The following is a 15,154-nucleotide window of genomic DNA, read 5'->3' on the forward strand; positions in this document are numbered from 1 at the left end:
TGGAAAAGTAAGAAGAGTTATACAGACACGAAGCCAGGGCTGCTATCTGCTCTCCATTCTTTTCTTGTATACATAGATTTAGTACTGAGATTTAACTGAGCTCCTAGCTGCTCAACTAAAGACTTTATTTCTAGCTTCCTCTGCAGTAAGCTGTGGCCTGTTTCTGGTAGGTGAGAATAGGTGATTAGTAGTACTTTGTACTAGGCACGCATTCTTGAGTGTAGGAAGGACTTGGACTATGATAGGATGTTGTTTTGTGATTATTATATACAGTAAGTAGCAAAGCGGAAGGAATTTTGTAGATATAATTAAACTCCTTAATCAGTTGACTTTAAGCTAATCAGAAAGATTAGTTGGGTAGGCATGACTGTTAAATAAGGTTAACTGAGCTTTTTTGTGAGTATTTTGTGAGTATTTGCTGGGGCTGGGTGCTGTCCCTGAGTTGTTTTTTGTTTTTTTTGTTTTAATCAAGACTAGCATTCTACCACTTGAGCCACACTCAACTTCTGGCTTTTTTGGTGGTTAATTGGAGACAAGAGTCTCACGGTCTTTCCTGCCCAGGCTGGCTTTGAACCACCATCCTCAGATCTCAGCCCTCCGAGTAGCTAGCATTACAGGTGGGAGCCACTGGCACTGGCCTATAATCTCAGTATATCCAGACTCTCTATTTCATTCAACTGTAATCTTTATTAAGCTCTTTCCATCTATAAATTTGGGGGTTAGCTTGTTCTTGTTTTTATTATTTTTATTTTTTGTCAGTCATGAGGCTTGAAGTCAGGGTCTGGGTGCTGTCCCTGAGTTTTGTTTGCTCAAGGGTAGTAGTGCTCTTATCACTTGAGCCACAGCTCCACTTCCCTATTTTATTTTTTAGTGCTTGAGAAGCATCTAGTCAGCTTTGTTGAAGGCTCAGTATATGACCAGTTTGGCCTGACACAGACTCTGGACTGGCAGAAGCCTTGATTATACATGTATGTTCCTTTGTTAAGCTATAGTGATTTGTTATGTAGCAATAGGAGACAAATATGCCATGCTATGGATTTAAGAGCTCGTGAGTCCAAGGAGAATTTGTGGATAATCTGAAGGATGAGGCTTCTGAGATCATATTTACACCTTACAAAGATTCTCTCTGGCTGCTTCAAGGAGGGTGAGGGCAGGAGCAGTAAGACGTATTGGGAGGCAACTCTAGTAGCAAAGGCAGGAGGTAAGAAGAAAGTTGCTAGGATACCACTGGAGATCAAGTACAGAGAGATGGATTGATTCAAAATATTCCTGGGAGGCAAATGGTAAATAGGGAGAGTAGAGGTGAAGTGAAGGGTCAATGATGTCTTAGGCCTTGGGCATACACGGTTGTTATGGGGACTCCCTTGTAGGGGAAGCCTGTCTACAGGACGTTTCAATGAATTCCTAAGAAGTCTTTGTGCATTCAGCTGCAAGTAATCGAAAAACCAATGACTGGCTTAATGATAAAGATGTTGAATTATATCCCATAATAAAGACCTAAATGTAGGAGGGCCAAGGTTGGTTCAGCAATTTGTTGAAACAGAAAACAAGCCAGATTTTAAAAAATTTCTTTATTGATTACATAAATTTCACAGTATTGTGGGATAGTGATACTTAGCTAGTCACAAACATATTTTAACCTTCACAAGGAGGATTGTCATTATCATGGTCTACAAAGCTTGTGAACTCTAAGAACTCTGACAATACAACTATTTCTTCCAAATCGGGTGATAGGTACATTTCTTTCCTTTTTGCTTAGTGTAAGCGGTTCCCTCTTTCTATCTTATTCCCTCCCTCCCATCACTGCCCTTGCGTTGCTTGGTTCACTTTCATCAATGTCCAGTGCATCTGATGGACCCCTCTGCTGTCGGTTATCACGCTTCCTTCTGATTCTGTGCCCTCCTCCTAGGTTCCCTCATATGTGCACATGCATATACCACATGTGGGGTGAAGAATTGAGTCATCTGAAAACAATAGACAAATTAAGAAGAGGTCCTTTGTTTACTGAGTCCTGTTTACGTTGTCATATCTTGTTACATTTTGAATTTAACATCCGCATGTCAGGAAGATCACGTGCCGTTTGTCTTTCTGATCTTGGCTTATTTTGCTCAACATTTGTTCTAGTGCCATCCATTTCCCTGTGAATGTCATCATTTTGTTCTAATGGCTGTGTAGTATTTCATTGTATATAGGTACCACAATTTATGGATCCATTCATCTGTAGTGGGGCATCTGGGTGGGTTGTTTCCCTATCTTAGCTATTGTGAACAGTGCAGCAATGAACATGCAGGTGCATGTGTCCTTGTATCCTGGTTGCTGTTGCTCATGGTAGATGCCTAGAGTGATATGGCTGGGTCATATGGAAGGTCTGCTTTCCAGAGTAGTTTTATTAGTTTACATTCCCACCAGCAGTGAAGTAGGGTCCCTCTTTCTACACATCCCTGCCAGCAATGGTTGTTTGTTTTTTTGGTGTTTTTTTGGGGGGTCCGGTCATGGGGCCTGAACTCTGGGCCTGGGCACTGTCCCTCAGCTCTTCAGCTCAAGGCTAGCGCCCTACCACTTGAACCACAGCGCCACTTCCGGCTTTTTTTTTCTACTTATGTGGTGCTGAGGAATCGAATCCAGGGCCTCATGCATGCAAGGCAAGCGCTCTACCACTGAGCCACCTTCCCAGCCCCATTTGTTGTTGTTTGAATTTAGGTATATAGAACATTCTGGGGTAAGGTAGTATCTCAGAGTTGTTTTTATATGTATTTCCTTTATGGGCAGAGACGATTAACATTTCCTCAAGTGTTTCTTTTCCTTTTTTTTTGGTCATGGGGCTTGAACTCTCTGGGCCTGGGTGCTGTCCCTTAGCTCTTCAGCTTAAGGCTAGCGCTCTACCACTTGAGCCACAGCACTGGTTTTCTGGTGGTTAATTGGAGATAAAGAGTCTCACAGACTTTCTTGCCTGGGCTGGCTTTGAACCACAATTCTCAGATCTCAGCCTCCTGAGTAGCTAGGAATGAGCCAGCACCCAGATTTTCTTTGCCATTTATACCTCTTCTGAGAAGTCTCTCTTTTTTTTTGTCGGTCATGGGGCTTGAACTCTGGGCTTGGGTGCTGCCCCTGTGCTCTTCAGCTCAAGGTGAGTACTCTACCGCTTGAGCCACAGCGCCACTTCTGGTTTGATAGTGGTTTATTGGAGATAAAGAGTCTCAAGTACTTTCCTGCCCGGGTTGGCTTTGAACCTTGATCCTCAGATCTCAGCCTCCTGAGTAGCTATGATTACAGGCATGAGCCACCAGTGCCTGGCCTGAGAAGTCTCTAGTCCTCTTTCCCATTTAATGAATAGTTTGTTAGATTTGGGAAGGATTAGTTTCTTGAGTTTGTGCATATGAATCACAGATTCTTTAATTCAGGTCTAACTAGAAAAGTTTAATCCAAGATCAATATTGTAAGTCTAAATCTATAGTTAATGGAAAACTTTGCCAAACTAAGAATGCTGACATAGGTGCTTTTGGAAGACCAGCCCTGAACCAGCCATTGTTGCATAAAGGAATATTTGCAAATATTTGTACACCTGTTTTCATCAATGCACATTAAAACTAAGAAGGACTTTTTCCTAAAAAATAATAAATTTAAAGTTCTAGTAGTAGTATTTTAAGAATCATTGCTTTGCAATATTGAGACCAGAGTATGATTATTGTAGTAACATCTACCAGGATGTTTGCTGGAAAATTTGTGTTCATATAAAGTTGCAAATTAAAAGGGGACATAGACATTTGTGCTTTTTTCATCCGTGTAGCTGGTAATTAACTGGCTGAGTGTACTGCAACCTGGTTAAAAATTGGGCTTTTGTTTTTGTATTGGGCTTGAGGGCTTGAACTCAGGGCCTGAGCATTATCTTTGAAGTTTTGTGCTTAAAGCTAGAGCTCTACCACTTGTGTCACAGCTCCACTTCTGACTCTTTTGGTAGTTAACTGGAGATAAGAATCTCATGGGCTTTCCTGGCTAGGCTGGGTTTGAACAACAATCCTCAGATCTTAGCCTCCTGAGTAGCGAGGATTAAAGGCGTGAGCCACCAGTGCCTGGCGTGGACTGTAAGTGCCTGGCTTGGGCTTCTGTTTGTAAAGAGTGTTGAATAGGGCGTGCAGTCAGAAAGCTGCCTTTGCTGTCATCTCCTCATGGGCTGTTCAGCCCTAGTCCCCCTTCCAGGACCCTACTATAGAAGATAGGTGATGGGCAGAAAACAAGATGTGGAAAACAAAAAACACACACACACACACACACACAGACACACACAGACACACAACAACCCTTCTGTTTTTACAATGTGATAAAAATCAAACAACTTTTCTGGAGTAAGAAGACTTTCTGAGCCACACAGGATGCTGTCTACTGACAGACTCTGCAATCAGAGGGACCTGGTCCCTTCTTAGTACAATTCTGAGGGAGAAGGCCACCCTCCCCAGTGCACAGGTACAGGGCTGAACTAGTCCTTCCTCTTCTCTAACTCAGATCTCAGGGACACTACTCCTTGGCTGGGTTAGTGGAACTTCCAGGAAGATTCTGGGTTTGGGGCAGGAGGATCATAAATTTGAGGCTGCCTGATTTAGATATTTTTAAAAAGAAACAGGGCTAGGGTTGTAGCTCAAATGGTAGAACACCTGACTAGCAAGCATGAGGCTCCTGAGTCAGATCCCAGTACTGCCAAATAAACAATAATGATGGGGAGGGGGAGGATGGGAGAGGAAAGGAGGAGGAAAGGAATGGGGAGGAAAGGGAAGACAGTGAGAGACAGAGATATTCTCCACATGTATGGAAAGAAACTGGGTTAGTAGGAATGTAAAATGGTGCAATTACTATGGAAAACAGGCAGCAGGATCCTCAAAAAAAAAAAATTAAAAAGAATAGCATACTATCCAGCAGTTTTACTTCTAGGTATATATCCAAAAGAAAATAAGGCCTCCGAAAGACGTGTGTACCTCTCTTCAAAGTGCTTTACAACAGTTGAGAGATGGAAGTAACGCAAATGCCCACTAATGGACAAATAAACAAAATGTGATGATATATCCATCTTCTGAAATGTTAGTCAGCCTTAGAAAGGAAGGAAATCCTGACACACAGATGAAGCCTGAGGACATTATACTCAGTAAAATAAGAAAGAAAAAAAAAAACACAGAGAACTGTATGATCCTATTTACATGGAGTATCTGGAGAAGTCCAACTCATAGGGAGAGTAGAATGGTAGTTACTAGAAGCTAGTTTGAGAAAGGAATGGGAGGTACTGCTCAAGGGATAATATATAATTGGGGGCAGGGTACAGGACAGATTTGGTTTGTTCCCTAGAGCCTCTACAGTATGACAGTGTTGAAATTGCAGGTTCTCCCCAACCTTTTTTTTTTTTTTTGCAGTACTAGGATTTGCACTTCGGGCCTCACACTTGCTAGACAGGTGTTCTACTTGAGCCATGCCAGTAGCCCCCCTAGAACTGTGAGCTAAACAGACCTCTTTCCTTTATGAACTCTCCAATCTCAAATATTTTGTTATAGCAATACAAAATGGATGAACACAAGAAAGAAAGGTTCAAGTTTTGGACTCAGAATGGGACAAGGTACTTCATCTATTACTACCTGATTCAGGATGAAAGATATCTCAAAGACTCATGGAAACATTTGTAGGGGATGCTAATAGTGACTCCGGTGAGAACTTATGAAGGGGATTATGAGCAAGCCAGCACAGCAGTCATCTCCTGAAGTGACAAGGAAAGGTATCTAGGACCTGTGGCTGGCTGACACCTCAGGGTTCTAAAAGGACACATCTGTCATGAAAATGTAAATCTGTTAGGATTAAAAATGATTCTGCACCCTGATCCATCTTCCTCAAGTCTGGCTTGGGCCTATTTGTTGATCTTTCCAAAAACTCAAATGCACACTCAAGAGAAAGAACACTCCAGACATTTTGTTGTCCTAACTTGTCAAGGAGGCCACCCTCAGAGCCTTCTGAACCAAGTCACCACTCAAAGGAGTACCAACAAGGTACCACAGTGAGATTCTTTGCTCATCAAGATTTGTAGGCTCCAGAGCATCTATTTAAAAACCAGGTGAGGTACTTATCCACAACAGGGAAGAGACAGGTGGAAAAACACATATACAGGGGCAGAAGACCATTACCTCCTGTCTTGGCACAGGCCAGGAGTCTGACTGAAGTACACACAGTTCTGCTATTATTTTAGGCTGGCTTCTTCACGTTGGCACTTTTTGGTGCGATGGAATCAAACATTCCTCCTTCTGCCAGCTGGCCCTATCTAGGTTATCTTGGGATCTCCTCTGAGGAGTCTCTTACACCTCTAGTATGAGGAGTTCAAATAATCAGTGCCTAACTCTGCAGATGGGCCCTGGGAGCAAGTTTCTTGGGAACCCTTCCTTCCCCTCACCCATGGAGACCATCCTATTCCTCTGTGTCCAAGTCCTGCTGATCCCGGCAGCCTCTATCATGGGATACTGGTTTCCTCCTGTGTGGGCACAGGCCAGGTCCGCTCACATGCTTAGTGCATTCCTCTGGCATGGGATACCTTTAACCTCAGCCCTACCTGAGGCCACCCCAGCAGGATTGGCATAGCTCCTTCCCACAGGATTTTGTCTTGTGCTTCTGACTCCCGGGCCGGAGTTGCAAGGGGATACCCAGGGGTGGGCGAGAGTCAGAGGTAGAAAGTTAATAGAAGCTGAGATCAAATTCACATCATCAGATAAAAGCAGGCAGAGGGACCCAAGATATGACTGTGCCAAGAAAATCCCAGTCTTAGGTTCTAAACTCCCAATGCAGAAACCACAAACCAAGGGAAAAGATAAAAAATCATAGTTGTTTTTTTCCTCCCAACAGCTAGTTCTAGCAATGTTTATTACTCAGCCTGAGTTGAAATAACATTAGACAAAAATAGAAACAGCTCTGGTTTTACAAAGTCTCTGTCCAAGTCCTCTCTGCTGCTGTGCTGCAGGGAGAGGGCACCTGGAGGATCCCAGACAGTGTAGGGCCTTCAGGGAGGCCACGGGCTTGGTGCCAAGTAGAGAGCAGAACCCTGAAAGCCAGTCAACTTGGCCCAGTAGACCCAGGGGGAACCGGGAGTTTGAGGGAGCGAGCTACCTACCAGGGCCTGGGACAGATGGCTCCTAGCCTTGGAGCCAGTCTGGTCTAGGACACAAAGCAACACAGCAGCAGGGACAGGGCTCTGCCTCAGGCACAGAGGTGGCCTGATACAGGATTATGCTACATGACCCTTAGCCTAGGAAAAGAGCCTGGGAGGACCCTGAGGATTTGGCTGGAGTGAGAAGGTAGAGCAGGTTTCATGTTTCTGCTCATCAGAAGCCCACCTGAAGTCACTGGCCACTCACAGCCAAAGAGATCTCACTTCCCTGCTGTAAAGGTGCCTGGGGTCACCAAAATACTGCCCACCTTGGTCTTTCTGGTAAACACGGGGCTTTTTGTCCTTCTTTGCTCCTTCTGTAGCACATGAGAAGGTTTGGCTACCTCTGAAGGACATGGAGGAACCTTGAGATGTGGAGGGTGAGGATGGGAACACTGCCAGCCTAGCCCAGAAGCCAAGGTCACTGAGGTGCTCTGGAAAAACACTGTCAACTGTCTTGGAGTCCAGTCCACTCACACGGCAGGACAACCAGCTGGCACCCACATCTTCAGGGCTGAGCAGACAATGTCTTGGTGGCTATCTCAGGGGCTGCTTGAGTTCAAACAGGCCAGTTCCCCCCTTGACAACTTTCCCCACCACAAGGCAGGCTGAAGGGGACCTCAGTTCGTCGTGGGATCCTGTAAGAGACACAAGGGCCTATGTCAGGGGGTGGAGGGAGGAGTGGTCTGATGGCCCTGCAAGGGAGGCTCTGGAACTAGTCCTGAGTTCTTGAGGCTGATACTAGATACTGCAATGTGATGTCTTCATTTGGAATTGGGGAAGCCCCCCACCTCCCCCTTTCTTCCTTCAGAGTACAGAGGCTACTTTCCCATCTTCTGCCAAGATCTCACCAGCATCAAGATGCTGTGAATAGTGCCCTGTGGGCTGGGCTATTTGCCCAGGGCAGACTCAGGAGAGGGTAAGCCTGGCACCTGTCCCACACTGACCCATCATGGTGGCCTGCTTCAGAAACTGGAAGCTGGTTTCAAACGTCATCTGCTGCAGAGGGGAGGAGCTGGACCGGATCCCGAAGCGATTCAGTGGCTTGTAAACACCCTCAAAACACATATAATCAGCAACCAAGGAGAGATGGCGAGGATCAACTGCAATGCCTGCCACAGAGGTCATAACATCGGTGACAAGGAAGGGGATAAGCTGGGAGTGTCACCTGACATAAGCCAGGGTACCTCCAAGTTAGTGCCTGCCCCAGGGTCCAAACCCTGAAGCTGTTCTCAGTACTATTCTGTCCTTATCCAGCACTGTGACCCATGTCTTGCCTGTGGACCTCCCTTGTCCCCTGCATACTGCCTCCCACTCCCATCTAGCAGCACAGGAAGTGAGTTCTTGCCTTGCTGTTTTCACTGGGGATTTGGAACCCTGAAGGCAAAAATGGGGCCAAGTCATCAAAGGGGAGCCTCTTTTTTTCTTTTTTTGGTTGTAGGGCTTGAACTCTGGGCCTCAGCTCTTCAGCTCAAGGCGAGCGCTCTACCACTTGAGCTACAGCACCACTTCCAGTTTTCTAGTGGTTTATTGGAGATAAGAGTTTCACGGATTTTCCTGCCTGGGCTGGCTTTGAACCGCGATCCTTAGATCTCAGCCTTCTGGGTAGCTAGGATTACAGGCGTGAGCCCAGTGCCCGGCTTCAAAGGGGAGCTTCTTGGAAAAGACCAGCAGCCATGGAGATGGGGCTGTTACCCACCACATTTCCTCTTAGGGGCTTTCAGAGACTCCAGTCTCCTGCAGACACACTCAATTGTAACTGTGTTTGACTTGCTGCCTCAATGCTGGTGGTGCTCCTCTTACCATACACGGCAAACACATCCTTGATCTCCTTCTCGATAACCCGCAGTGCTGCCTCGATGCCGTAAGTGTTAGCCATGGCATGGATGTCATTGGAGTAGAGGCGGCGCAGGTCCAGCACCTGGGCAGGGACAGAAGCACTGACTTCAGAGCCTAAGGCTCTCACCATCAACACATATATCTCCCACCCACTACTCTGCCTGTGCCTGGCAGCCAAGAATAGCTAATGACCAAGTGTGGAAAGGTGGCCCAGGACTAGGGAGAGGGGAAACTACTGGCAAAGAGCTAGCAGCACATTAGCCAAACCCTCGGGTCTCTTTTGCTGCCACCAGATACTAGAAGTAACTCAGATTTACTAAATAGAAAGTAATTTCTTGTTATTCTTTGTTTAAGCCTGCTTACTTGTAGTACTGGGGGTAGAACCCAGGGCCTTGAATAGGCCTGTCGGGCACTGTACCACTAAGCTACATCCACAACCCTCATTATTTCTTTATAATAATATAGAGAATATAATTTTATTATTCTTGTAATGGAGAAACCTGTTTACTAGGATGGAGACTCTCTTGGGAAGTGGAGAGCGCACCCTCAGCAGTGATCCTCAAATACTTCTGCAGGGCCCACAGGGCAGAGGGCAGAGAACAGAGACAGGTTTTTTTCTATGGGGGTTTGTGAGGCCTCATCACAGGCCATGTTTGGGAGCTCTGCACTATGGCTGGAGGGGACATTTTTCTGGCCACAGACATGTTCCACAGGAGACAAGTGAAGACAGGCAGCCTGCCTGGCACATGTTGTTGAGAATTCAACCTATGCCATGCCCTATGGAGATAGGAGGCTGGCATTCAGAAAGGGTGGGCTTGTTACTGCTCATGTGCCTAAGGAAGATCTTGGTAAGAGGCTCGGGGCAGGCAGTTAAGGGTGGGGACATAAGTGTGCAAGGCTAGGGGAGAATAGGTCAGAGGGTCCCAAGTTCCTGAGTGTTCTGTGGGGAAACCCTTGTGCTTGAGCACTGAGAACCTCAGAGGAAAGACCAGATGTCCTGGTGAGCAGGAGAGACAGGAACACAGTACCTCAGCAACACTGGGTTGAGGCCAGGGTCTCCTTTACCAGACAGTGAGCAGCACCCAGGCCAGCAATGTGGCAAACCATTTCTTACAACTCTATACTAGGAAGGTCTTCATTTCAAGGTTAAAAATTGTACTCAAATGTGTCTATGACACTCTGGGTTAAAGTTCAGCAGGCTTTTATACTGGAAGTCTAAACAAGACTAATAGACATTATGAGTCCCCGGAGGGTGGGCAAGGGGGCAAACACCTGGTTTAGAGCATGGAAGGTTCAGGAAGAGCTAGTGTGGATCAGCTGCTGGAGGCTCAGCTTCTAGGGGTTGTGCTCAGAGATAATGGGAGGCCAGGCCAGCAGACATGCTAGAGAATGACACGCACCTCAGCATATCTGAACAGCTCGGGGAGGTTGATTCCTTCTGTGTTCAGCACAAGCTCCTTCTCATTCTCACTGTTGGTTGTTTCATTCAGGAGGCACCGAGTGATGCCCTTGGTTGTGTAAACAATGGCACTGTGGGCCAAGGACACCACCAGGGAGCTCATGTCAAAGTTAATCTTCATCAGAGGGAGCTTCATCGTCACCTACCAGAGGAGAGAAGATGCTACTTCCAGCCCTGTGAACAGGACAGGGGTCTTCTGGCTGAGACCCAGGAATACCTTCAAAGCCCCTTCATTAAGTAACACCCTGGCTGGAGGAAGGGGACCCCGTTGTGTGAGCTGGCAGGGTGACCTGAACACTGGTGGCTTCACAACCACAACATGGTCCTACTGTCCTTTCACAGTCAAAAAACCCACAGTACTTGTTTTCTTTGCCTGGGATGCTGTCAGTGAGTCCTGTTACCTATATTACCATATGGGACCACCAAACTGATCCAAGGAAGACAAAGGCTAATTCTCTGTAATGTCAAGGCATCTGAACCATTCCTTAAGGGAACCATGCAATCTCCAAAATGGTGACCAGGGGATGTGTGGGAGGAGGGGGGAGTGGGGGGGTTCCTACTTGGTGATGGAACAAAGCTTCCATCACCACTGTTTGGAAAGTACCTATAAGGCTTGGAAAATGAGATTCAGAGGGGGCTTAAGGGCGATATGTGTGGATTGTGCTTTGGGGAAAAGGGTCTATAGCCAAACAGATTCTGAAAGGGACATGGTATTAAAACAAGAACAGCCAGCTGGGTACCAGTGGCTCATGCTTATAATCCTAGCTACTCAAGAGGCTGAGATCTGAGGATTGCAGTTCAAAGCCAGTCCAGGTAGCAAAGTCCATGAGACTCTTCATCTCCAATTAATCACCAAAAAAGTGGCAATGGAGCTATGCTCAAGTGGTAGAGTGCTAGCCTTGAACAGTCAAGCTCAAGGCCCTGAATTCAAGCCCCAGGACTCTGTGTGTGTGTGTGTGTGTGCGCGCACGCGCGCACACGCGCTCGTGCATGCATGGGCACGCACACGCACACGTGCGCGCACACACACACACATGCATCCACACACGCGCACACATATACAAAGAACAGCCACTTTCAGAGGCCTGCACATGGGAAAAGCAGGCATGGGAGCATGGTGGCCCCACTTCCCAGCAGTCTGGGAGCTCTATAGCAGGCCCCTACCTTTAGGGCACTCAGTGGACTGGACTAACCCCTTGTACCTGGAGGGGTGGCCACTGACCTGGCACCACAGTCCTTCTTTGGTGTCATACTGGTAGTCTTCAATGAATGAATGGGCCTCACGCACAGCCTGGACCCGGCGCTGCACAGCCTCAGCTCCCTGGGGTCCCCGGTGGTGGCGGGGAGGTTTCTGGGGCAAGTCTTCTTCCAGGCCTGAGCCCACTTCCTCATCTGAACCATGGGCCTGAAGGGCACCACCTTCACCATGGATGTTCCCTTCTTCTGGTGTTTCCTCCTCCTCCTCTTCCTTCTCTTCCTCTTCCTCGCTCTCATAATCCACCTGGCAGGAAATGGAGTTCAGGCTGTCACTCAGGGCTCTGCCATCACCTGGACATTGTCTGTGAACAAGTGCCCCAGCAAAGGCTGTGTCTGGCCTGGTCCCCACACTCCTGGCTTTTCTGCGCTGGCCTTCCTATTTCCAGCCTCTCACCTGAGATTGCCACCTTCTCTCCTGATGTTTCTGGGGCCCTTTGGAGGAAGAGTTTACCCTCCACTTTCCTGACTCACCCACTCAGCCTGTGAATTCCCTCCATCTCTCTAACTTCTCTTCTTCCTTGTAGAGATTATGAGAGTAAGGGACTGGTTTGGATATCACATAAAGGACATCACATTTTCATGATAGAAACAGGAGGCGGCTTGACATCTGGAAACTTGAACCTGATTCATATTCAAGGTTAGCCAGATATGAAGGGCAGCCCTGGCTTCAGATTTCTGGTGGGTTCCCAGGGCAGCTTGTGTTAGGGGAGAACCGCTCAGGCATGGTCACAACCCCTTCACCTCCAACTGAGTCCCCCTCACCTCTTCCTCTTGCTTCTCCTTGCGTTTAGTGTCAGAGGCATCAGTATCCCCCTCATCAGCTTCAGCATCCACAATGTTCCCCTCTTCTTCTTCATCACCTTCCTGTTCTCCCTGTGGTTTGAGGATAAAAACAAAATGATTAATCCTAATATTTAGTGCTTGGTGAACCCATTTGCCTACCCACCAACTTATCCATCCCATCCCATCCATCCATCCACCCACCCACCCACTTACTCGCCAACCCCTCTTCTTACCCATCTAGCCATCATTACCTCACCTACCATCATCTACCAAACTGCCCATCTGCTTACCCTTCCATCAATCATCTATCTACCTCCTACCTACCCAGAATCTACTCATCTAGCCCTGGAATCTAGGCCTTTTTTCAAAACTTCAGTCTTCACTCTTATACCACTTATACAGTATCTCATGTTTAAACCTTAAAAAGGGGAAGGGCAAAGGGGAAGGGACTCTGGGGCTGAGGATATAGTTCAGTGGTAGAGTAATTGCTTAGCATGTGCAAAGACCTTGGATTTGATCCCCAGCACAACTGAAAGAAAGAAAAAGTGCTACCACTCAAGTCATTAAAAAAAAATGGTAAAAAAATAGTGTTCCAAATATTTTTAATCAGTCCCATTGCAAGTAGCAATGAAGAAGGGCTATTTTGGTAGAATACTAAATATTTTAAAAATCAGTAAAACCTTCCTCCTCCTGACCTTGACTCCTCTCCTTTTGAGTGAATTAAGATCAAGACTAGTTTTCAAAGATAAACGTGGTCAAGGCCAATCCTTCACTTAGTAAAGAGGAGACATCCAGAGAGAAGTGACCACATAAGCAGATAGAGTATCAATCTGTGCCCTACCTCAGCAGGCTTACATTGGCCCTATAACGTGCTGGTCCCTGGTAAGAGACCTGCCATATTGGTCCTCAGGTCTGGCCTGCTCTGATGGCAAAAGAGGAATTGCTATTCCAAGACTCCTTTGCCAGTGGTGATTTTTTGCTCCTTCCCTTTTCATATTGAGTTTCAAATTCTCTGGTGTTGGGTTTTGGGGGGATTTTTTTGACACTGGTCCTGAGCTTGAACTCATAGCTAGCACTATACACTTACGCCACACTTCTATTTCCTGCTTTTTTTTTGGTGGCTAATTGGAGATAAAGAGTCTCACAGACTTTTCTGCCCAGGCTGGCTTCAAGTTAGATTTCAGCCTTTTTTTTTTTTTTGCCAGTCCTAGGGCTTGAACTCAGGGCCTGGGCACTATCCTTGAGCTTCCTTTTGCTCAAGGGCTAGCACTCTACCACTTGAGCCATAGTGCCACTTCTGGCTTTTCTGTTTATGTGTTACTGAGGAATCGAACCCAGGACTTCATGCATGCTAGACAAGCACTCTATTAGCCACATTCCCAGCCCTCAGACTTCTTAATAGCTAAGATTACAGGCTTGAGTCACTAGCAAGCAACTTCTCTTTTTTAAAATAGCTGTTTGGGGGGCTGGGAAGGTGGCTCAGTGGTAGAGCGCTTGCCTTGCATGCCTGAGGCCCTGGGTTCGATTCCTCAGCACCACATAAGCAAAAAGAAAAAAGGAAGTGGCGCTGTGGCTCAAGTGGTAGAACGCAAGCCTTGAGCTAAAGAGCTGAGGGACAGCGCCCAGGCCCAGAGTTCAGGCCCCACGACCGGACCCAAAAAAAAAAAAAAAAAATAGCTGTTTGGTCCCTGCCAGTGTTCTGATGGGCCCCAGAACAAATCAAATGCAATAATCAAATGCAAAACAAAGTCACAAACAGAAGCTTCAAAGACTCCACATACTATTAGGCAAGGCCCAACTGTTCGGATGAAAGCCTTTTACAGAGGAGTCTTTAAGAGCACAAATGGATGTCCTGAGGTTTATCTGGGCCATTGGTTTCTGGCAGCCTCCTTGGCCTTGCTCATCAGATTTAAAAAAAACGTGGTGCTGGGCACTGGTGGCTCATACCTGTAATCCTAGCTATTCAGGAGACTGAGATCTGAGGATCGCTGCTTAAAGCCAACCTAGACTCTTATTTCCAGCTAACTGCCAGAAAACTGGAAGTGGAGCTGTAGATCAAAGTGGTAGAGCACTAGCCTTGAGTGAAAAACTCAGGGACAGTGCCTGAGTTCAAGCCCCATGACTGACAAAAATAAACAACAAAACATGTGGTTTGTTAGCTCTCTAAGAGTAGCAGATAAATGCTGAATAGGTAAGTGGAAAGACGAGCTGACACTACAGAACTTACAGAGCACTAAGAATAGCCATGAGGCCTTTCATACAAAGACTACATACACCCTACATAGTTCCAGGCCTGGGACCATCTCTGTGCAGCCCCTCAGAGGCCTTCAGGACTCACTCACCCGAGCCCTCCCTGACTCCTCAGCATTATCAAGATCCTTCTGTGTAGCTCTTCGTGTGTTCACACTTCTGAAGGTCGATTCTTTACTACTCTTCTTTCTGATGCACTCCATCAGGAGTTTAAAGAATCTGAGAGAGAAGAAACCCGCAAGCCCCCATCAGCATCCCTGACGGCCAGATGCTGAGGGATTCCTACAGGAGATTAATACACAGGACAGAGGCCATCTTCTCCTATACACTTGCTTCCCTCTCACTTCTGAGTGGCATTTGTTACATCAGAAAGAGCAGCCTCATAGACTGACAGTCCTGGT

General features: G+C 46.7%; 1 protein-coding gene across 1 annotated transcript in view; it reads right to left on the reverse strand.

The window, feature by feature from the left end:
* Positions 1–6,865: 6,865 nt before the first annotated feature.
* The window catches only part of Polr1a (polymerase (RNA) I polypeptide A, 194kDa), a 66,696-nt gene continuing 58,407 nt past the window's right edge, over positions 6,866–15,154 (reverse strand). The window contains exons 28-34 of the mRNA XM_013035459.1: positions 14,846–14,972; positions 12,483–12,593; positions 11,686–11,964; positions 10,405–10,605; positions 8,969–9,086; positions 8,113–8,277; positions 6,866–7,803 (exon numbers count right to left, since the gene is read on the reverse strand). Coding sequence (XP_012890913.1) covers positions 7,703–7,803; positions 8,113–8,277; positions 8,969–9,086; positions 10,405–10,605; positions 11,686–11,964; positions 12,483–12,593; positions 14,846–14,972 — 1,102 coding nt within the window. The 3' untranslated portion in view covers positions 6,866–7,702. The remainder of the gene's footprint in view (positions 7,804–8,112; positions 8,278–8,968; positions 9,087–10,404; positions 10,606–11,685; positions 11,965–12,482; positions 12,594–14,845; positions 14,973–15,154) is intronic.

The sequence above is a fragment of the Dipodomys ordii genome, unplaced genomic scaffold (assembly GCF_000151885.1).
Source record: "Dipodomys ordii isolate 6190 unplaced genomic scaffold, Dord_2.0 Scaffold212, whole genome shotgun sequence".
Classification (NCBI taxonomy): domain Eukaryota; kingdom Metazoa; phylum Chordata; class Mammalia; order Rodentia; family Heteromyidae; genus Dipodomys; species Dipodomys ordii.